Source organism: Oncorhynchus mykiss, chromosome 18 (genome assembly GCF_057628025.1).
Source record: "Oncorhynchus mykiss isolate SJ-2025 chromosome 18, ASM5762802v1, whole genome shotgun sequence".
In the NCBI taxonomy this organism is placed as follows: Eukaryota; Metazoa; Chordata; class Actinopteri; order Salmoniformes; family Salmonidae; genus Oncorhynchus; species Oncorhynchus mykiss.
In genome coordinates, this window is record NC_143039.1 from 39,853,100 (window position 1) to 39,877,608 (window position 24,509).

The following is a 24,509-nucleotide window of genomic DNA, read 5'->3' on the forward strand; positions in this document are numbered from 1 at the left end:
AAAGCTATGCGACAAACTAAACCAGCATCCATTTAATTTAGTTCCCTCTCGTGCTTATTGCACTATTGTCCTATTTCTATGATATTACTTGATCTGGTGCTTGGAATAGTTACAATGAAGCTCTAATTCAGCTTGAAACACCATCACAGAACATGGTGGATGATGGTCTGTGATATAAGCAGTAGATGACCAAACGGTGTGTTGTGGTTAACGAAAAGAAAACTTCCTTAACCTTCCAAATATCATGTACAAATGAGCTATAGAGTTGAACTATTTGGCAGTAGGGTTTAGAGCTGGGCCGTTTATCATTCTTTTGATCGTTATCATGATAATTCAGTCAATATACAGAATTATAATATGGATTCTTGTCCATATCGACATGCTCTAGTAGAGGTGAGTGAATATACAGGCTAAGGGTTGTGGGGTGCCAGATCCAGCTAAATAATTGAATTTATTCAGGTAAATAAGACCATGCCAGTGCCAACATCATTTCAGGTACCAACAAGGACAGCTCACATGTAGTAATATAGATATGTTTTTATTTTATTCCAAAAAATCACATTCATCTTGTGCTCTCAAAACTATACATTTACAACAAGAGGGGGGCACTATGGCTAGGAAGGAAATAGGGGACAGGAAAGATTTTTGGCACATACTGTAGTGCAATATTGACAAGATTATCAAAAACACACTATTACAGAAGACATGAGGTTCAGTTACTCCACACAGTGAGGTATGGAGTCAAAACAGTTATCCTGAAGCACTGTTTTTAGATATATTCTTATAGACTATTATTAATTCTATATAACATTTGCTTTTTAGAATTAGAATAATCTACTAATCACAGACCTCCAAATAATTTGTAGTCTTGCGCTTCCACTCGGAACACAAGCAAACCTCTATTGAATTCATGTGTTTCATTACTAACACAGATTTGTTAGACAACAAAGTATCTATATGCTCTGTAAATATGAGGAACATGTTATAAAAGAGTATTGAAACATCTTAAGAAAAACCGGCCTCATAATTCTGATATCAGTCCAGCTTGAGCATCAAGCGCCCATCATATTGCACTAGTTTCACACTGATGGTTTTAAAACACAAGGATGTTGTGTCGGAGTCCTTTGTAGCTGGCACTGCGGAAGTGAAGTCATGTCGTTGGCAAGTGCCTCACAGCTTATAGTCCTGGGATCTAGAGCTCTTTCTGCAAGGCTGTGTGTGTCGCAGGAAGGAAAAGAGGTCCAATAGCGGGGGCTCTTGTTTATTGGGAACTGGAGGTGGGAATCTAATGGTCTTTGTCCAACACTTCCTAATGATGCTGCTCAGCAGTTCCCAGAATACACTGCTCTTCCTGTAACAGAGCTTGATGTTCTTCCATGTGTCTGTCATGTGCTGCGGAGGCAGAACACAGGCATAACCAGGGTTCCCACCAACACGCTGACTGTCTGAATGCTATGCAGTCCTTTTGAAAACTGAGATCGATGCTAAAACAATAAAACAAAATACAGGTAATAATAATAATAATAATATAATAACATGATAATAATAATGTTCTGCTCTGTAAGCATGATCAAGCCTTGTCTCCAGTATAGGCATCATAGTCTCAAGAAGAGAGTTCTCATGGAAGAGTCTTTGAAGCTCTTTAGATGCACTTCCTGGCAAAGCGAGAAAATAATAGCTACAACACAGCAATTAAAGGGTGTGTCCATAAACCACAGCGTTGAGTTCAGACACCAAGTCTGATGGGAGTCCAGTTGTCTCTTCTTGCCTTGTCCTAGCTAACTTGGAAGATGCCTTGGCCGCAAACACAAAAGTACAAATGTTCGGTTTGGTTAGAGCTCAGGCGTAGAGTGAAACCCACTGTTTTAAAAACGAGTCGAAGTGGCCTGTTGACCGCATGTTAACCATGTCGACCACACCTCTCTTGAACCCAGTCGGAAGATTAAAGGAAACCTCTATGGTCAGACCACAAACAGAACCAGAACCAATCCTTGGAACCATTCGTCACTATCTGATACTAACCACCAGTCAATATCAAACTGCTTCTCTAGTGTTGCTCAATATCATGTCCTTGCTGGAAAACAAATCTTGACAACACAATAGCCTCCCTCCTTTCATCTCTCTCCATCTTTCTCCTGTCGAGGGTTTGTAGACATGTATTCTGGGTTCAGCACTCTCTCAGCTCTCTCTTCCCCCACCTCTCTTCGCTTGTTCGTTCTTGGCTTCCTCTCCTCTCTCCATGTGGATCCATTGGCTCTTCTTCTCCCCAAACCAATAGAATAGGTGACCGAGTTTGAACTACAAGGAACAATCTCAGGCTCATCCTCTCAGACCTCCGTCTGCAGGTCGATGATGTCCTGGCTGACCATTGAGATGGTGGCTCCAGCCTTCTCCCACTCCACCTGCTGCATATGCAGGGGCGACACGGCCAGGGGCTCTAGGTCTTTCCGCACCCAGGCAGGCGGTGAATGTTGCGTCCTCTGGACCCCATCCCAGGGTCTCTCCACCTGTTGCTGCTGCTTGTCCTGATGAGGTGAAAAGTGGAAGGCCATGAGTATTTGTATCACCACATTAGTTTCGGTATGTTCAATGCAATAAAGCTGGACCTATATTTTTTTGAAAATTGTGAATCTGGATGATGGTCATTCATTGTAGTATTCCTTGTTTAATCCACCAACTGTCAATCGACTAGCCATTAACTAACTACCTTTAAGGTAAGTTAAAAATCCCAATATAATTGTGTAATGTGCATTAACTGTTCCTCTTATACTGGGGGTGCATTGCAATGCAGAGTATGCCCCATTTAAAATGCCTAAAAAGGTGTATTCAGAAAGTTAGACCAGTATGGGTAATAGGACTCACGCTGTGGTTTGTTTTGTCACTTCCTCCAGAGGACACACTCCATCTCACAGACTGTAAGGAAGAAGACAAAAATGCATGGTTTAAGTAATTATCTTAAAAGACTGTTAATGCAATTAACAGCTGAGGTCAAAGGGGTTTGCTGAGGTCAATGTGGTTTGCTGAGGTCAAGTTTTCTTCAAGAACAATACTCATTATGTAAATAAAGACTTTTCTGCATTTCTGCATGACGAATCTGATTAAAGATGTTCCACAGCTTGGAATGGTCTCTCTCTCTTTTGGTTAACATTGTCTAGCCTAGCGACTACCCATTTATTTTCTACTGTATTTATCTTCAATAAAATAACTGTGTGTGAATCTTTACGTACACTGTAAAATAGATTTATATATGATTATTTACCTTGCTGTCTGAAGCAGGGGACTCTCTGTCTTGTTTCTCAGCGTGATGTAATTTCCTGTTGAGGTCCTGGAACATGTTCTGGTGACGTTTCCTTGTGTGCATGATCTTCTACGGGACACATGGGAAAAGGAATAGTAGGTCAGCAAATGGCACAAAATGACTCACTTTTAGACAAATTGAATTTAGCTACTGATGAATTTTATCTAGATTATTGGTTAATATACAAACATGCACTTGAGTTTGCTTAAATGTAGCTCTTTGACATTATTACATGTTTATTACAAGTTTATAGATGTGCTGTTAACATGATAATACAGTATTTGTTATATAATAACTTTTTGTTGGTTACAAAAGATACATACCTCGAAATCTAATTCAGCATAACGGGACTTCTGTCTCTCCAGGGAGCTCATGGACAGTGTGGAGATGGTCTCGCTCTTGGACATCATGGAGTTCATAGAGTCGAAGGTGTCTCCCAGGCTGCTGTGGGTGATGTGAGACTCGCTGGACATGTTGTGGATGTTCTGGATGGGAGAGTCCCTCTCCGAGTAGGACACGCTGACCCGGTCGGACGGTAGCGTCTTGAGTCCGAAGGCAGCCTGGGGCTCAGCGAAGGGCCCACTGAGATGAACCAGCCTGGTCTGTGGAAGCTGCTCCACGCTGATGTTGTACTTGGACGGGTCCTCTTTGGCCTTGCGAAGGGTGGAGGTGGTGTTGGGCAGGAGCAAGTAGCCGCTACCGTCGGGGCAGCTCCCCTCCGCCTGGCCGCACACCAGGTCGGCATCCAGCTGCTGGAAGAGCTCACCGTCGCACACATAAATGGGTTTCCCGCAGGAGGACGGGTCCATGCCGCCATGCAGCCAACTCTTCTCCCTCTTCAGAGTGAGGGTGTGGCTGGAGTACTCGGGCACGGCCTGCATGTGGGCCTTGGTGGTGTGGGAGGGCAGGGTGTGGAAGTTGGAGCTCATGGGGAGGGGCAGCTGAGGTGGGAGGGGCATCTTCTCCTCACAGGAAGAGTTCATACCACCTAGATTAGAGAGGAGGGAAGGGGTGGGGGAAAATAGGTAAGATAATGCACGTACAGTACAATCATGCTGGGCATTTCTGTTGATTCCCATTGATTGAAAGGATGGTCAAAGGTAAATAATAGATTCAGAAATAATCAAAGGTTGTGCTGAAATGTTTTCTTTAAGTAGCAACACGCCTCTAAAATATCTTCATTCTAAATGGACAAATAAAGGCCCTATGCCCTTCAGGAATGAACGGGCATTTTAGTAAGTGAATGGAAAAATGGTTAGGGGGGGTAATGAAAGGAAAGACACTCACCAGGTCTGTTGGATTCAGCATCCTTCTCGAAATCAGACTGCAAAAAAATACAAAGAGAAGGTTTTCTTAGTATTTATTAAACACTTTTACATTGAAAACACACGATTCAATCGTTCATAATGATTTCATTCAAGACATAAGCATAACCAAAGACACTCACCATGAGCTGGGTGTGGTGGCTATTTTGGATGGAACTGCCAGAATCTCCATTGCCATCGTCCTTACGGTCAACAACTCTGCATTTCACTGCCTCTTGGACCTATTAGAACGGGGGCAAAATGACCAAACAGTCAGCTACATTCTGATGTACTCTTTCAGAACACCCCTCAATACAAACCAAAACATAGGAAAAATAATACTTGAAAATGTTGTGCTTGCCTCTCTACGCAGGATGCAGTGCACCATGACGATTATGAACCCTTCCAGGGAGTCAAAGACAGCGAAGAGGATCTGGAAGAGAGCGGAGCGGCGGTCGGTCATGGCCAGAACAGCGGACATCCAGGTGAGGGCCAGCAGGGGCAGAATCACACAGGAGCTCCACAGGGACGCTCCCGCTCGCTCCTTCAGTTTGACATCGGTGATGCCGTCCTTGGACACCAGTTTGTTGAAGACCAGGATGCCAATTACCATGTTCACCTGTTCAAAAGAAGTTAAAGACACAATGAGTGAGACAATTGTAGTGAGCAATGGGTTTAACTGTGGTTAACAGTATGTTGGTTTAACTACTATATGTCATAAGAGAATGCATGGTAAAAGCATTCATTCATAAGTATTTGAAGGTTTTAAAATATATATATATATATTTTTTTTTGATATACAGGGATATATACCAGAACAACAGCAGCAGCGGGCCCAACGAACGAGTAGAGGAGTCCACCCTCCAGAGAGAGCCAGCAGCTACAGGGAACAGACAGAACAAGAGCCATTATTACATGAGCTAGGGTAAGGGAGTTAGAGAGAGAGAGAGGTAGAAGAAAGAGAGAGAGGTGAGGAGGAAGAGAGGTGCAACGTACTAGTTGACGGTGCCATATCCCTTAGCCTTGGTAAATCCAACAGACACAGCCACCACCAGAGCAGGGAGTCCTATAAGAGAGAGGGGGAGAGAAGGAACAGAGTTAGGGTTGAACGAGAAGACAACATGTCAGACAGGGAGGAAAACAGTCCAAAGATGGTTGGAATTAGGTGAAGTCTGGAAAAGGAACGACAGACACATTGACCCACTCATACACATATAGTTACTTTATCTACTCTTTGAATGGGGATGCCCTTTATAGCAATGCTATTTCTCTGGACAGAAATACAGACACAGTGACAGACAGAAAGCCATGTATTAAGGTACGTACCCCAGCCTAAGCAGAGGAAACGCTTGCGGATGATGCGGTTGCGCAGACGGCCCGTGACAGCCATGTAGGACTGCCACGCTTCCGTCAGCACCCAGCAGAAAGATGAGAGGAAGAAGAAGTGGAGGAGGGCAGCCACCACACCACACACCACCTGAAGGAAGGAGGGAAAAGAGAGAAAGAGAGTGAGAGAAGAACGGTGTCAGTGGTGCGGCTAATCCCCAAGGCCTCAAAGCAGGAAGTCAGTCTAAGCAATAGAAAAGAAGAAAAAGAAGAGATGGGATTGGTTAGAATGGTGCCCTACCTTGTTGCGAGCCTGGGTTTGTCCAACCAGAATGAGGGCATTGGAGCAGATAATGGAGAGGCAGAAGTTGATGAGGATCACTGAGCGCTCCGAGCGGATATACCTGGAGGACAAAATGGAGAGAGTGAGGACGGAGGGAAGACAAAGAGTGTTGCTCACACAAAAACATATGATATTACTGAAATGTGCAATAGTGGTTTTGCTTCCAGGGGGCACTTACTTCCAGACGGAGACATAGATAATGATGAGGAGCAGAAGGGTGAGAGAGGAGACCCCACAGCCCACGATGAGTGTCACAGAGGGAAGAAGATTCTTATCCATGTTCTGTAGAGAGGAGACAAGACAACACAACGCATTCCCTTAGTACGGTGCACACCAGCAAACACACCCACTTGAAAAAGGCTAACACCAGAAAATGAACAATGACACACACACACACACACACACACACACACACACACACACACACACACACACACACACACACACACACACACACACACACACACACACACACACACACACACACACACACACACACACACACACACACACACACACTATCAGTGAGCCTTGTGGGCAGGCTCTCTGCTGCGCTATCTGGAACAGCAGACGGCTCCCTGTAGGCAGACAACTGAATGGCACAATTAGGCCACTGCTAAGGCAAGGTGACCCCAAGGTGAACGTGCCAGAAAGATGAAGCGGCAAGCCAGAAACTCGGCCGAGGTCACTGCGTTTCCCCATTGAGCTTTTGAACCAGCAAATGAGGCGAGAAGGATACAGAACATATATCTCCCGCTACTGAGCAGAGGGGGAGAGAGAGAAATATCCTGGGTATTTCAGCATGGTGGCTTGCTGTTATTTTCTCCTGCCATTGTGGTGCGACAGCGGTGCTATAGCTGCAGTAGTAACCTTCTACGTATCTCCACCCATCCTTACAAGCTGATATCTGCATAGATTTATATGCGGTTGTGTCTTTCTATGAGGGGATTTTTACTGTGTCTGTGTGTGTGCCTTGTATCTTCTCACCCCTCCCTGCAGTGGACAGGTGGGCTGTTATCCCGTGCATTCATCTGACACCCCCTGCCCTCCCACGTCTCTGACAGGAGCTTAGAGCACTGCTAGAGCCATCGGAGGTGCCCACTTTTGTCAGACAGCCCTGGCACACTGAACTCCCGGCAGCGGGCACACGGGAGGATGTCGCACCCCTGTTAGCCCTGTTGCTGACTCACCTGTGGGGCCCACGAGGGCACCAATACTGATGAGAGGGAGCCAGTGGCCCCCACCCGCACCCACCAGTTAACTGGCTGGGGCTTATTGCCTCGCCTACCGTCCCCCTGCTTTGATATCTTTTGTGGGGGTTGAGTTAATTGAACACCTTAGATTAATCTGCATCACCGGGGTGCAAATGAGACGCGGACCAATCATGTCCAGGCACCCAAGGTGGAAGCCGTCTTCATAAGCAAAGAGTCTAACTAGGCATTTTGATAGGGGTTAGGAATTGTGGCCCTTATAAAGCGAGCTAAATGCTAAGGAAGACAATAAATTGGCTATCTGGGATCCTTGGGACGTCACTTTGTAGTTGAAAGGTAAAATGGTTACGGCTTTGGCCTTGCAGGTAGTGCTTGAGAGGCTAAAATGGGGATGAATGCGGTGTCTGGGAAGGCTGTCTCTGTCGCTATCTGCTCTCTGTGTGGACCTACCTCATATCCCTGCACAGCTGGCAAACACCGCCTAAGGCAGCCAAATACTAAATTAGCACAGCAAATTTGTTTCGAAATCTATCCAACTACATCAGAGGCTTCCAAACCAGATGGCAGACAGAGAAGGGGTGCGCTGAACTGCCTTTTGCTTCTACCTCTTGCTAATGCCAGGGAGAAAAATAACAGTGGCAGCAGTATGCTAGCTTCACTATATCCCTCCCTATCTATCTGTCTATATGGGTTGATGCAGCCTTTCGACATGGGCTACTGAATGAAACTGTAATTCAACCCGTCTTGAGTTTGCCCTTGACGGAATCCCAATGTTCCCATGTTCCCCTAAACCTAGAATCAGGACAACAAAAAAAGTCTTTACGGTGCCTATTAAGTGCGCATTTTCATTTGTGATAAGGCTTGATTACCCAGTGCGCACAGCTCTAATCGGGGTCCATTGGTCAAGGTTATCTTCACTGACTAACTAGGTGGGCCACTCCTGCCTCTTTGACCATGTGTCCAAGACACGTTCTCATTTGGTGCAGGGTCCAGGAAGCAGACCTTATCAAATGAGAGCTGAAACACTGCAGTGTCTGGCTGTTCTCTCCCATACAGCTGGCAGGCGGAGGGACAGTATTGAAAATATCTATAGTACACATCAAAGGATGGTGGGGCGGGTGGAACCATCAATGCACAACCAGAGGTGTGCCTCTCATTGGCCAGCATCTTTGCCATTTTTCAGAGAGACTTGATGCAGCCCGTGGGGGACAAAATGATTGGCGTAGCTGGCCGTTGACTATGGGGGTGGGTAGGGGTGGCTGGTTTTTGATGTTGTCTCACAAACACAGGGGGCGCTGTAGCTGCCTTTCTCTTTTCCAGACTGACAACAGAGACAAATCAAATGATGACAACAGGTCTAGAGACAAACAAAGCCCCAGATTGCATCTCTTATGTTTAGATTGGCAGCATCTTCCGCTGGGTACAGCAGAATCATGCAGTCCAAGCATACTTACTGGCTGTGCTTTTGTATAGGCTTGGACATGCTTCTGCTGGGCCCACCACAGTTTAGTATGTGATATTTGCAGTGGAATGGAAGATAATCGTATGCGCCATTAAAGCGATCTGAGAGACACATGCGTTTCTCTGAATTTTAATAGCAAGTCCCATCTGTTGATTGTCACAGTGGTTTTGTTCATTGCAGCAAACTCAGCACCAGCACTGCACAAATGGGTAAACCATTATCTCTGACCTGGGGGTTTGTACAGGGGGAGGGGATGGGGTTTGTTCTTCCTCAATATCCCAGTTACCAAAAAATCACACAGATGAGCTTGCACCGCAGAAGTCGTTACCAGGGCAACTAGAGAGTGAACGCTATGGAGGCACAATCTAAACGGGGTAAATTATACATTGCCTTTGCGCAATGGAGCTCTATACATATTGAGAAAATGAATACACTAATCAAAGTATATGTTTCACCAAGTCAGTGCATGCCGTGAAAACTATGGAATGCAACTCCCTATGAATTTGAATACCCCAAATGAATGAATTAAGAAACTTGATCAAATGGAAACACATTTCTGAGATATGTAGAACACATTCGGATATGATGAATAAGCTTAAGTGCCTGAATACCATACACATTGTTCAGGTGATGCCTGTAACGTCCGCTATTCACTCTATTTGTAGGCTACAATGAAAACATTTAGCATTATGTTTTTCAACTTGAATTTGTTTATTTCATTCAATTGTTAATAATTACACAGAATTGCCTCCGATTATTAACGCAGACACGGCCATATGTAATTTCCACATATTTGATTAAGAAATTGTATTGAAAACCATCTTTAAAATGTAACGACTAGGCCTATTATCACAATTATTCGATAGTTATGTTGATACATACTGAATGTCATTTCTATCGGATATCAGCATGTTGCAACAGTTACCTGATCATTAAAATCACCAGGCTATCAAAACTATGGCCAATGGCACCTACCTGCACGGAGACAAAGACGAGGACGCTGGCAGCGCGAAACCCAGTCATTCGAAAAACAACGCCTATGTTTACATTTCATTCTATCATCACACACACAAAACGAACATTAACATTAAAGAAACACACGGTAAATAGGCGCATCACTTACCATATCAGGGTTTAGACGCGCTAAAATGGCGAAGGTGGAGAGCCTGTCACACACGCATTTGGTTCTGAATGAATCAACAGCGACCGCTCTGCAGCTACGCGCAGACCAAGATCCAAGCAGCGAAGAACTGCACAGGGCAAGAGTGAAAGAGAACAGCGGGTTATGTATGAGTGAGGAAACATTTTTCGGAGAAATGATTCAAATTATCCTCTACATCCCAAACAGTTGTCACTGTAGAATATAATAAGACCACATAAAATATGCCCAGAACATTTGTAGTAGCAAATCACAGGTCTTTCAGTTTTGCATGGTAATTTGAAATGTACATTTGACATTTTAGTCATTCAGCAGAAGTAGTGAGTGCATACATTTTTCATACTGGTCCCCCGTGGGAATCGAACCCGCAACCCCGGCGTTGCAAGTGCTATGCTCTACCATGAGAATGTATATTTTTAATACGTGATTGATATGATATGTGATATGTGTGTGAGTTTGATCCAAATCTAAGTTCTTATTATGCTGTAATGATATAAGAATAAACCTTTTGTTTTCACAAGACAAACTGTTTCGTTATAATGAGTGACTATGTCTCATTCTGTAATTGTAGTTCTAACACCTGAAATGGTGGCTCTGCTTTGGGATGAACACTATTGTCGCTAATGCTATACCAAAAACATAAAAAATGATCTGTCTAATTTATATTCTTTGACTATCTTTCACAAGCAGTAGTATATATGAAATGGTGGACACTGGGGACCCCAACAAGCCTAAAGTCAATATACTGAAAGAGGAAATTGTAAAAGAGAATTTCTTCCAGCAGACTTTCTCAAATGTATGAGTAAAATAAGAAATATGAGTGTATTTCTGTGGATGAGAATGGATTTCATTTGTGCCCTTCTGCTAAACCATGCATGCCCTTATGGTTTGGGCATGGGAATCACTTCACCACATGACCTCTATATGACTGCCATGGGGTCTTCTCTAAACCTTTTGAATATCTACGGTGTATGATGTTAACTCTCAGGTAAGATGGCCACTATGGATTTTCATCCAAGAATATCCAGTTTTAGGCATTGAGACAAAGGGCAAAGTCTTGTCATCAATGACCACTAAAAGACATTGTAATCAGCAATCTCCAGACAGCAACAACCCCTTTTCCTCATCATGGAAGAATGAGGGACGATACACAAGCGCGTCACATATTCTGTGACAAAATCCTTATGTCACATGGGGGTAAAGTTATCAGGCCGCACTGTGCAGCAGAAGATCTTGCCACCTCACAGTGTTTCACATGTTGTGAGTGTCAGGGGGAGAAAATGGAGCGAAAAGCTGTGGTGGAAATAGAACACCACTACCAGCCAGCCCTCCTAGCCAGCCCTCCTAGCCAGCCCTCCTACCCAGACATAAGCCATCACACTGTCAGGTATAGCAGGGAGGTGGAAACGGCAGTAGTCCCTAGTAGGTAGTCAATAGGAAAGTCATCTGGGAGAGGAGGCATTGCTCTGTATCCAATTCAGTTAATTACCTGCTTGCCTGTGAGATTTCTCAGGTCGCTCAGATGGGTTAGAAGTTGTAAGGTGAAGTAGAGGGTAGACTAGGAGGCATTGTTCCTCGTTAAGGTTTGTTTAACTGTAAATATCTGACTGTGTAGCTTCGAATGGGGATCAGACAGAGTAGGTTAGCTTGGAATGAGTCATGTCTAATATCGAACGCTAACAGCATCTCACTGAGAGGTGGACACTGACTCTAGACTAGCCTAGCTTAGCGCTAGGCCTCAATCTGTGTGTCTATAGCATAGCATAGACAGTTGGGCGTGGATTGACATGGCATCTCCCCCTTGAGCCTGCCTCAAAACCAAACAAGTGCTGCTCCACAGAGTAAACATTGACCCAAACTCTGATCCAGGGCTTCTCCCTCTCTCCCTCTCTACCATTCCCCCCTCTCCTCCATCTAGTCATTAATCACATCCGCTGTCCAAAATTAATCTAATTTAGCTGGAGGCACGTACTGAAAGTGTATGAGCTAATTACATTTTCTCCTCTTCCTCTTTTTCTTCTTCTCTCTTTCGACTTAGGCTGCTTTTCTCAGGTGGGAAGGGATTCGGATGTGGATAGGGCCTCAGTTGAATGCATTGCAGTGTTTATCTGTGATCCACAAGTGTACAAATCTAAATGTAAATGTACGGCTGGCTGCCTCCAAAATAGTCCCTATGGAGCTATGGTCATAATTAGTGTGCTCTATAGGGAATAGAATGCTATTTAGGATGCATGCACCCTAAGCCCCACGGTGAGAGATCCAGAGCTGGGGGTAAACAGAATGCCAGGTTGTGTTCGTAATGCATTAAAATGCATCTAAACATTTTGTTGTAAACATCCATGTTTCACTTCCTTTTAACCTCTGTTAACCTTTAAAAGGACAACATGACAACAGGAGAGATGGGAGAAGAAGAGTTGCCATTGTCTTTGGATGATTAGAATGAAACTTTACTACTTCAATGTTGCCTCTGTGTTGTGTCCCTCTCTAGTTAGTGCGGTATGAATGGACCCTGAGGACCTGTTGATCAGTGAAAGGTGTCACAGGGGGCTCTGAGGATGAGAGAGGCTGCTACCAAAAAAGCCCAGAGAGATGGGTCATGTCAACATGGTCTATTGATGCTCTGTCCCTGCTAGTAGAGACGATTGACATTACAAGAGATGCAACACTACTGCATCACAGTGACTTATATAGCTAAAGGGTGAATGGTCATATAAAATGACAGAAGCAGGAGTGAATGGATCTTTGAGCTGGCGGGAATAATCAACAATCCCCAAATGGCTTGACAAAATGATGAAAATATGGACATTTATGAATGGAAATACACAAACGGGAACATTAGTCACCACTTACGTTTCACTCTCATCCCAGGAGATGCAAGTTTCATTTATGGTGTCCTGGGAAAAGAGAAAAGGCGGGATAAGGATCTAAGAAAAAGGAAATGCGTATGGTGCACAGTTGAAGCACAGTTGGAGTCCTCCATCCACCACCATATGTGTGAGATGCAACAGCATGGTGCTAACCACCATCAAACGTTTTTTTTTGTCACGCTAACTTCCACGCCACTCCTCATTACCATAATGGCGCAGGTGTATTTATGCAACTTAATGTATAACTCTGAAGTTTGTGGTTTAAAGAGCAACACGATTTCAAAAGTAATTGTGGCACTGCAAGTGTACATGAAATGTCAAATGTCGGATGCTTGTTAAAAACGTGTAGTTCTGAAGAGCCATTATCCAGAGGAAACTTACATTATGTTGGTGGGGGAACTCGATTTCCACTGGGGGGGACAGCAGGCCTGGGGTGGGCTTGACCATAACTGTGACTACCTTGGAGTCGAGGACGGTGCTGTTACTGAAGGGATAAGAGACAGGATATTTGGTCAAATAAAGCACAGTTTTGTAAAAGTACTGTAGGTTTAATTCCGGTAGTTGATTCAATGGCAATCAATGGCTGTCTACTTCAGGGGAATTCTAAAATGATTAGCATATTGTTGTTTTTCACCGTGAGTAACCACATGTCTGTAAGTCACTGAGTCCTAGCCCCATTTAGGTTTCAACTGAGGACAGTCTACCTTCATCAAGGTACTGTATATCTAGAAGGCACTGTAAAAGTGAGCAGTATCAGTCATTCAGTAAGGAAGTCTACCTTTGGAAGGACAAGATAGAGCTGAGGTTTCTGTAGAGAATGATCCCGGTCACAAATGCAGTGGTGCCCTCTGTAACAGACAAAACCCACAATTATTATCATTATTCCACTGTTTCATTAGGAGAGAAGAAAATGAACAGACAAGAGCTTTTGAGACTTTTTGAGTTGGTAGAACTGTTTGTTTTACTGTCTTCTATCTGTTTCCTTAAACAAATAATACATGCATGTCATTTATATATGCAGACTAGCTGTGTATGCATCAGTGGTTGTGAATGTACACTCTTTAACTACAGTATGTATGGCATTCTCACCAGACTGGTCGATGGACAGAGCATCACGGGAAACAGTGATCTTCTCCTCTGAGGTCCTGACCCAGTCCATCATGCCTCTCCATCCTCTCACTGGGAAGGTGAAGTCGGTGGTCATGGTTGTGGGGCGCTTATGGATGCTCAACACTGGAGAGGAGAAAAAGAGACATAAGATGTTGTGTTAAAGAGTGTTCCTGGAATACATGTTGTGTATAGGATACATTGACTCCGTTAGGGTCTGGTAAGTGAAGAATCAATTCATTGACGCCTGAACAAGCGGAGGACAGCTATGGCTTCATGCGTCATGTCTTTATCTGTCTGGAGGAGTTGCTGCTGAATCCTGTGTGAACTGCGATTGTGAATGTCACCTTTGCTATAGCCAAGACGACATGGCAAGAAATTGCTGACGCAATGAGAAAAATAAGCGCGAGTTCTACAGTTTGGACAGTGTGTCTTTTCTGAGAGTTTATGTAAAACCCAATCTGCTCCTAGCTTCTTCCCACGTAATTGGTAACTTGCAGGATGGGGTTAAGCTTTGCATCTTAGCATCCAGCTTAACATTACTTGTACCCCTGCACATCGACTCGGTGCTCCCTGTATATAGCCATGTTATTTGTATCTGTATTGTTATTCGTTATTCACTGTGTATTTATTCTTTGTGTCACTATTTCTATATATCATTTTTTAAAATCTTTAAATCTGCATTGTTGGAAAAGGACCCGTAAATTAAGCATTTCACTGTTACTCTACACTTGTTTTCTACTTTTTACTATCTTCGAAGCATGTGAATTGTTTTTGTTGATTTATTTTAATTTTTTACATATTTCGATGATCTGGTTCTGTGCTATCCTGAAGATGGATAGCTACTAATGGGCCTGCCAAAATGTCATAGATGCATTTTCCCCACTAATCTAGAACGTCTCTTGTGACATGATTAAGATTGATGCACTCTGTTGCCGGATATAGGTAAAGACAAATCATCATTGGGGGTAAGAGCAGAGAACAGCTGGCCGGGAAAATTTGTGGCTCACCTAAATTCTCGGTGACTTCATAAATGTCTTGGAAGTCCTTCATCTGCATACCGATCATGTCCACAAAGTCCTCGACAAGCTGCAAGAACTCCTTGATGTTAGTGCCCATCTAGAGGAGAGACCGGAGGAGGGAGGGAGAGAGAGAGAGAGAGAGAGAAGGAATAAGGGAGGAGGGGAGACCGTAAATTAATATAAAATAAATCCTAAACATCCAGGGATTGTTTGAAGTCGGTTGAATTAACGTCATTACAACCCATTTACAACCAGAACTGGTTGATATCTGGTTGAAATTGCGTCATTATTACAATGCCAGTTTTGCCGGCTGGGAGACTATTCATTGTTCATAGAGGGTATTAGCATTACTTATCTAAGCTGTGCATATAGAGAAACAATTCATGTATAGGCCCTTATACCACACTGTATATGTAATGCCTTTCATACTTTGTTTCATTCTTTTACAATACTAATGTCCCTGAGCTGTGAAAAGCACTATCATCCACAGTGGAGCCTCCTAACTTCCGGAGGGCCATACATGGGCATCAGGCAGCAGGCTGCTGTGGAAGGGAGGGAGGGCTCTTACGTCTCTCTGACGCAGAACAATTGCGATGTGGGCGAAAGGTGTGTGTACGTCTGTGTGATACATATTGCACAATGTACAGTGTCTGTGCACGTGTCCCTTCTTGACAACGACCATGGTCTGTGGGTTGGTATGGAGATGCACAGATTGGAGAGTGGGCGTTGAGAATCTCCCTGCCTGCCTCGTTCTTTCTCTCTGCCCCGAGCGTCAACTCTCTCCTCACTGAAACACTGCTAGTTCATAATCAGTTCATCTTCAATTTGACACGCACATTTTTGTTCCCTGAAATGTGGGCCTTTTGATTAGTGACTTGAGATATCCACACTAATATATGTATTACCTTTCTCTAGCCATGTAGATAACAACCTGAGTAATCCTATCCACGAGGCTGGGGGCCACAGTTAACTTGAACAGGGTTTTCATCTTTCAAGTATCAAAATCAACATATTGCAAAATGTTACGACAAATATGAGATAAAAACGGCAAGAGGATTCATTCAAATTCATGAGAGGCACGTCTGATCCAGAGCATAAGATGCCAAAAACAAGTTCGATGGATTTCTACTTATCCCTTATTCGTAATGGTTCATGTGAGACACACATGAGTTAAATAGTATGGTAGTGTGCTATGCTTGTTTATGGGAAACATGCCCGTAACACTATCTTCAGTATAGGATGGTGTGAGGGAAGTCAAGGGGTTGTGGATTGATATGACTCATGTTCTATTCCTTTTTAATCAATATTCAGAAATGTCTCTGAGTGTCCTGTTCTTTCTATGGTGTCTACTCTTTAGTAGGGAACTGAATGCTTTATTTGGGGTGATAATAAGGTATCACCAGTTACCACCCCCCCCATTCACTCTCACACTTACAACAACAACACAGAGCAAAATTTCCCCCCCATTCTCTCTCACACTTACAACGATAACACAGACCAAACCCCCCCCCCCCCCATTCGCTCTCACACTTACAACAACAACACAGAGCAAAATTTCCCCCCCATTCTCTCTCACACTTACAACGATAACACAGACCAAACCCCCCCCCCCCCCAATCGCTCTCACACTTACAACAACAACAACAACACAGACCCCCCCCCCATTCGCTCTCACACTTACAACAACAACATAGACCAAACTTCCCCCCCATTCGCTCTCACACTTACAACAACAGTGACAACAACACAGACCAAACTCCCCCCCCCCATTCGCTCTCACACTTACAACAACAACAACACAGACCAACCCCCCCCCCCCCATTCGCTCTCACACTTACAACAACAGTGACAACAACACAGACCAAACTCCCCCCCCCCATTCGCTCTCACACTTACAACAACAACAACACAGACCAACCCCCCCCCCCCATTCGCTCTCACACTTACAACAACAGTGACAACAACACAGACCAAACTTTCTCCTCCACTCCATCCCTCACACAGTTGCAAAAACCTGACAAAGGAAGAAAAACGTTCTCCTCCACTCTTTTTCTCAGTTACACAGTCATACAAGCATCCACTCACACCTATTCATATGTTGCATTGCATAGATAAATACACTGCTGTCAGAACTTGACACTCACCAGCTGTGCCTCCTCCCATTTGTCATGATGTTCCTCCTTCAGTAAGTTGCTGATTGTCTGGGCATAGTTCTGTAGAGAAGGAGATATGAGCGATAGGTGTTAGACTTGATAAAGCCCAAATCATACTTTGCTGGAGGAGTGTCAGAACATACACATGGCAAAAATGAATAGCTTACTCTGTGTGAGTGACAATACACATTACAATGTTGCTTTCAATGCTTAATTCAAAAGCAACAGTATTTCAGGCTGACCTCCACATCAGCATTGCTCAGGCTGTATCCGACTCCCTTGTAGATCTCAGTGGTGTTCCTGAGTACATCCATGATGGACAACAGGTCTCCGCTGTACTTGGTCCCCTCATCAGAGGTGGCCCTCAGTCGGGAGATCACCTCAGAAATCCCATCAGCCATCAGGCCCTTCTGAGCCTTATCAACACCATGCTGGGCCTATGGGAAGGGAGGGTAAGTAGAGAGGTCACACTAGGTCATTGAAACTCTAGTTGGTGTACTGATACACTGTAGCTTGAGTACACCGCTGGGAAATCATAGGCTGTGGAGATGTGTTTTTGAACTATCATCATATTAGGTATTGTAAATGAGCCCCATCTCTAAGGGTTTGTAGTTAAGGGCAACGTCTTCAGAGTTGCGAGGTTTGACTACTAATTGTGTGATCCAGCAACAGATGATCATAACTAGCAGGTTTGTTGGAGGATACATCTCAAGACACTCCTTTCTGGCGTAGTCAACTTACCAACAAGGAAATGTCCTGGTAGTTCTTGGAGATGCACTTGATGTGGGTCGGGTTCTCCCAATAAGCAAGGCCTACAGCGCCAAGGGTGCATCGGCGCAAGATCATGCCTGTGTATACAACGGAGTACTGGAGGTCAGCATGATCTTACACAGGGAGGATTACACTACTTAAACATGTGAAGTACATGTATATTGAAGTGAAGTAAATGTATGTATTATAAAAAATAATGTGCTCCATGTGTTGATGTACTGTACCGGTGGAGTCTGTAGGGCAGGTCACGGCCGCCATATCTCCTGCTGGGGTTCTCTTCCACACAACATCACCATCGGTCTCCTCCTGACAGATCTCATGGGGTTCTGAAAAGAAGAGAGGGAGACTTGGTTACACATTTTAGTGCATTGAATCAAAGTATTTATTGGCTTTCTCTGGTCAAGTTGTATTTGAATAGTATTGTTTTGTGTTGAACCATTTAATTGTATGTCAGCCATGTTTGTTTTGACTCACTGACCTGGGCATCTTTTCTCGTTGCAGCGTCTCAGCTCTCCTCTCTCTCCAGGGCAAGTCTCTCCACTGAAGTAAGGTCCTTCGCACATCCTCTGTCTCTGCTGGCTTCCTCCCCCACAGGTCTTACTGCAGCTTCCCCATGAGCTCCATGACAACCAGCGTCCATCAACTAGAGAGAGACAAAACACAATGTTACCCCTTGACCCTGAACAGACTGACCAATAGGCAGTGGCCTTTCACCCATAGACTACCCCTGGAACTGGTTACTTGAAGAGTTATTGTGACAAAAGAGGTTTCCGTTTCAAACTTGGTGTTGCAAGCTATCTACCTGGGCAATCTTTCAGGAAGCAGTTATTGGTCTCACGCCAGTCACCACGGCACTCCGAACCTCCGTAGGACGGCCCGTTGCATTCACGTGTCCTCTGCTTGGTGCCATTGGAGCAAGAGGTGGAGCAGGTGGTCCAACCAGACCATTCGTTCCAGGCACCGTCCACTAGAGGGAACCAGAGAGGGAGGTGGAGAATTAGGACACCATCAAACCTCGGGCCATTATAGTAATCATCATGGCACAAAGATGCTATTAACATTTGAACATGTCCTACTTTAAAACTGAGTAGCAGTGAAGGCCCAAACTCTGTTCTGTTTTGTCCTTCATGCACCACTGCAGATGTCTCTAACTCTAAAAGGCTCCCATGCCAATTTCCTTCCTCAAACGACGCGCAAAACCACCAGTTGTTCGAGCCTGATCAAGTGTAGTGTATTTTAAGGGAGAAAAATGACTGCTTGCTCAATGCAGGTCAACATAGGCCTAATACAATGTATCATATGGGAAGAAAGATGATGGGCCTATTTTTCTAATGGATATGTCCCAAATGGCACCCTATTCCCTAAATAGTGCACTACATTTGACCAAAGCCCTATAGCTATCCTATGGGCCCTGGTCAAAAGTAATGCACTATATAGGGAACAGGTGCCATTTAGGACGCAGTCAATGTTTCCCAACACAGGATGGCAGGCCTAATTCAGGAGTCTCTGGAGGACATCGGATTCCATCGCTCACAGAGTTCCACCTCGTTAAGTTAGCCCTTCAGCCTACACGGGTGAGCAGGAACCTTTTTTTCTTTTGTTCTAATGGGAATGGATGGGGGACTTGATTCAGTGCAACACTTTACTTTTAATTCTGCTCTAAGCACTGTCCTCCTTGTCTAATCTTGGGTATGCAAGGAGGAAAATTGGCCTGATGAAAATACATGACAGGCAGTTTGAAAAAATAAATAAAAGTAATATTTAAATATTTACTATTTTCCAAAGGGCAATAAAATTTGTCAGAAATTGAATAAATCATTATTAATGGATAAAGAGACAAAAAAGGTTAATGACATTTTAGATTTCCTGGCTATTCCCAAATATTTCTTTTGGAAGCCAAAGTAAGTGTTTTCTTATTGGGTCGAATAGACTATTAAAGATGATTTGTCCTCAAAACCACTTAAATTTCAGGTGAAATATATATTCGCTTTAGAAATGAGATTTTCCCAAAGTTATGAGTCATTTACAGCGGCCATCTTTTGGTGGAGCATATTGCCATCTGCTGTCCACAGTGTAAAACTACATGGCCAGGCACATTCAATTAACCAACTCAGCTGTTTTGACGAGCGGCAGACCATCAGTTATTTGCTAAGGGAAAAATGGAATTGCAAATGAAAAGCCATTGTTATAATATCTACAAAAACATCTAAGTACCAGACGGACTAAATATTTATGTACGTAGGTGAGAGAGAGAAGAGGACTAACCCACCTCACTGTCAGTGGGCGGTGTGTATGTATCAACAGAGAGAGAACTGAAGCTCCGACATGTTGGTGTGTGTGTGTGTGAGTGAGGAGTGTATTACTCACTGCCTGTACCGCCCATGACTAAGCCCTGCAGGCATTTGTTCTGCAGATACAGTACGTCAGTTGTGATGACAAACTAATATTTGACTCCCCAGATAACCACTAATAGTCAGAATAGGTAGGATGGGTAGAAAGGAAGGAGGGAAGAGAGAAGCCTTGAAAGTGAAAGTATCTTAGTCAGTCAGAGTTCTTCCCACATGGGTCAGTGAGGGTGTTTAAGGCTACCCCATTGCCAAAGATATTCTCATTAAGATGAGTAAGTAAGTGGTCCTGTGTGGCTGAGTTGGTAAGAGCATGGCACTAGGGTTGTGAGATCAATTCCCGCTAGGGTCACGTATACTTAAATGTATGCACTCACTTTTGTAAGTTGCTTTGGATTAAAGAGTCTGCTAAATGGCACACATCATAATTAAGTAAGCAATAAGGCTAACCTGGGCAGACTGCGATGTTGCAGAACTTGGTCTGTTTGATGGGTCCCTTGCAGGGTTCTCCTCCGTTCTGGGGCTGCTTGCAGATGCGGGTGCGGTCACGGTAACCACGGCCGCAGGTGGAAGAGCACAGGCTCCATGGGGACCACTCGTCCCAAGCTCCATCAACTGAAAACAAGACAAAAAATTCAGCCCATGTCACCAAATATACATTTTTACATTTTTGGTTCATTTGCCCGCAAAATAAATATGAATTCATTGTAAGTAACTGAGTTGTAGTGTCTTTGGGCGTTGACTGTTCAGGGAGGGGACAATTTCATGAGCTATCCACTAGGTGGAGGTTGTGATCTTTACCATAGTTGCCAACCTATCTAGAGGAACACACACACACACCCTAAACACCACCCTAAACACGGCCCCCGGTAAATGAGCTACTACTTACCGGGGCAGACCATGGTGTTGTTGCAGGGCCGGTTCTCGCGGAGGGGGCCGGTGCATTGGGTGCTGTAGGAGGAGGTAACACAGAAACGGGAGCGGGCCTGCCAGCCCTCTCCACAGCTCACTGAACACACACTCCAGGGGGACCACTCATCTGCAACCGCAGCAGCATCCACTACAAAGGTCAGGGGTCAAAGAGTCAGCGCTGAAGGTCCGGCGGCCGTAACACTTGTAATATGGTAGACATCGAAGCTATACATCGAACACTGCAAATGGTCTACCGGTATCTTCAATTTGACAATATTATACTGGTTATTATGCTATTGTTAACACCTCTCCAACTACTCCTAAAGCTGGATTTTCCCCCCCTAGAATGTATGTCTCACCTGTTTGAGGGGCCACAACTCCAGTGATAGGAACATCAGTGTTGTCTCTTTTCAGGCCGACGATGGAAGCCAGGGCTTGGCTACGGCTGTGCACTTGACCTGTGGAGGTAAAGGATGGTTAGTGAGCTGAACAAACAGATCAACACAAAGACAGACAGTAGGTTGGGCAATACAGGCTGACAAGAAAACAGACGGACAGCTAGGTTGACAGGTAGACTCACCAATGCAGGGCTGAGGGTTGCAGGCCCGCCCCTCTTCGACCACGCCTTCACACACACTATCCTCTGGCTGACAGGCTCGGCTGCGCACCTGGACTCCACCCCCGCACTCCATACTGCACTCAGACCAGCGGCCCCACCCACTCCAGCCCTCTGCGGGAGAGAAGAGAAGAGGCACATTGCACACATGATACATGACACACAAGTCCAGAGTCATAATTACTGAGGATGACACTGGTACGTACATGTGGAGACAATAGTCTGAAGGACCTGAACTCATTCTACTGCGCAGAAACTGACATATCAAAATTGCTACAGTTCAGTAAGAATGCAAATAGATTTTTCAGGTAAAGTTTTCTTAAGGATTTCGATGTAAAAAACGGAAACGGGTAATTAGTGTGCATGTCAGGGAGCTGAGAAATGCACAAGGGCAGCTCTTTGTGAGAACCCATACCAGATAATTTTTTTTAATTTGAAATGATTGTTTGCTTTCCAGCACCGTGGAAAGCATGGTGTGCAAGGCTGGAGCGTTGCTACGGTTACTGCAAGTGCTTGGCTTCGATTTCCTGTGCAAGCTAACTGTGGGGGCTTTGTGTGTATCTCTCGCGTCCCTCAATCCCTCAGCAAAGAGCCAATAAACATGTCCGCCATCCAAGAAAACAAAAAGGCGAGCTAACACATGTGCATTGGGAGCTATCTGACCATTTAGCCCTTAAGGAGCCCCACAGTCTCTTACTAAACACCCTTCATTTACGCCTTATGATACTGGGGCAGCAAAAAGCACATCTTCATCAGAACTCCACATTCTCTATATCAGCAAAGGGGGCGGGGGGTCATCTCAACCACATGGAGAGTGAGGTAGGGTTGATGAGTTGGAATCAGCTTGAGGAGATTGTGCTTCCAAGGGAACATGTCTCCAATCAGCCAGACAGAGATCTAGTCTAGACTCTACACTCTTAACAAAAACAAACATGTGGAGTCATGGACATTGAGCATAACACAATAAGCAGATTAAATGGTGGTAACTCTACTCACTTATGATCTCGGCGTCGCGTACAATTTCACGTCCAGTGTCTCGGGGGGTTGGGATGCACTTCTCCAGGTAGACGCCTCCACGGTAGCAGCCGCCGGGCTTCCTGACGGGGGTCTCCCAGCACTGGCAGGGGGTGTTCATGATGCCGCAGGGGTTGAGATGGGTGCTGGTGGACAAACAATTCTCCAGCCACTGGCACAGCTTCTGACAGGCTGGCATACTGGGGTTCCTCTTGCCCACCACCAGGAACTCGGCCTTGAACTCGCCGCTGCTCTCTCCCTCCACAATCTCCAGGCCGTGTCTTGGCGCCACCTTGCGGAGCTGCAGGAACTGCTTGCTGGACTCCAGGTAGGTTACAGAAGTTGAAGCGTCACACAATCTGACGACTTCATCAAAGCTCTCCATACCAAGGTAGGTGCGAGAGGTCTCGATGAAGGAGTCGAACTGGAAGGTCTTGACCTGGCGGGGCAGGCAGGAGTCGGTGGGCTTGGTGATCTTCATGTAGACGGTGTAGCGGCGAGGGTCTGGGTTCTGCAGGGTCCAGGAGCACGGCGTGGAGGGCAGGTTGGCGGTCGAAGAGAACAGCCCGAAGAAGCGGCTCTGCTCCAGGGAGGCGCAGGTATCAGAGGCCGGGCCGGAAGGGACGCTGGAAGTCAAACCGAGGAAAAGAAGGGCCAAAAGGGCCACAAAGGGCCCGGACTGGGGAGGTGACCACGTCATTGTGTGGTCGCTTTGAGAGGGTGTTTCGAGGAGACACAAATCGATTTCACTCTTTTCTCTCTCCTCTATTTATGCAATTTGTTGCAATGTGACTTCGGTTGCTTGGTCCTTGTTGGTTTAGTCTCTGAGGAATTAGATGGGGCTCAAAGGCTTCAGTGGGACAGACAGACAGTCATGTGTCAAAGCTGTGTCTGTTGGATAAAGGGGAGACAAAAAAATGAAACATGACAGGTCACTAAGCGTAACAATTCTCTGATCAGCACCTACCAATACGAACCTCGGTCCAATGGTAAATTCAGGAATTTTTCAGAACTAACTAATATTTGATATTCATATGATGATTATACGCATTGCAACCTGCACATGCTGTCATTGTTAATACATATTTGGTCTTCATTTACTTAATTTGACATTCCTGTATAAATAAAGGTGAAATGTTTATTTTTTTATCCCCACTTGAGTACTGAGCCTGTGATTAGCATTACTGTGCATTTCTGTGCAGCATCAGATCTCTCCAATGAACAAATGAACTGAGGGTCCAGAGTATAATAACAGTGTGTGGACCTGTAATTACATACAGTCCTTCGCAGCGGGCTAGCCTCTGCTCTCTCTCTCTCTCTCAATCTCTCTCTCTCACTGTTTCCTCCCACACACGGGAATGTGCCACTAAACGCTAACCAGTGTGCGTCAGGCTGACGTCTGTGCCAGCGCGTTGCCATTGGGAACCGCAGACAACGCTTGGAGTCACTTATACTCTCCACATAATAATTCACACTTCCTGTTGCTGCAATGTTATTTTCCTTCTGTAGCAAACTGGCTCCAATTAAGATCCTACATCTGTATCTGTCAAGTCATGTATATGAATACCCTATCTGGCCCTGCAGCAAAGAGCACACAAT

At 44.8% G+C, this 24,509-nt stretch overlaps 1 protein-coding gene across 1 annotated transcript; it reads right to left on the reverse strand.

Annotated features, from left to right (window-relative positions):
* Positions 1-522: 522 nt before the first annotated feature.
* Positions 523-23,678, reverse strand: LOC110496026 (adhesion G protein-coupled receptor B1-like). Its single transcript, XM_021571652.3, has 29 exons — positions 22,893-23,678; positions 21,861-22,010; positions 21,640-21,738; positions 21,258-21,428; positions 20,819-20,983; positions 18,826-18,990; positions 18,502-18,666; positions 18,248-18,349; positions 17,994-18,100; positions 17,495-17,689; positions 17,244-17,312; positions 15,088-15,196; positions 14,060-14,203; positions 13,749-13,818; positions 13,352-13,454; positions 12,954-12,997; positions 10,068-10,194; positions 6,450-6,553; positions 6,230-6,332; positions 5,929-6,079; positions 5,599-5,668; positions 5,416-5,482; positions 4,964-5,221; positions 4,746-4,844; positions 4,586-4,622; positions 3,622-4,286; positions 3,260-3,367; positions 2,863-2,913; positions 523-2,525 (listed from the first exon to the last, which is right to left on the reverse strand). Exons 1-29 carry the CDS (start codon positions 23,608-23,610, stop codon positions 2,328-2,330), a joined length of 4,614 nt encoding a protein of 1,537 aa, XP_021427327.1. The 5' UTR covers positions 23,611-23,678; the 3' UTR covers positions 523-2,327.
* Positions 23,679-24,509: the final 831 nt, after the last annotated feature.

What these genes read in the sequence shown, in the direction of transcription:
- LOC110496026 (XM_021571652.3), bottom strand. Translation starts at nt 23,610, where the DNA reads ATGACGTGGTCACCTCCCCAGTCCGGGCCCTTTGTGGCCCTTTTGGCC. An exon ending in CTTCCTGAAAGATTGCCCAG is followed by an intron (nt 18,667 to 18,825) that starts GTAGATAGCTTG and finishes GTCTCTCTCTAG; the next exon opens with TTGATGGACGCTGGTTGTCA. An exon ending in AGTTCCCCCACCAACATAAT is followed by an intron (nt 12,998 to 13,351) that starts GTAAGTTTCCTC and finishes CTCTTTTCCCAG; the next exon opens with GACACCATAAATGAAACTTG.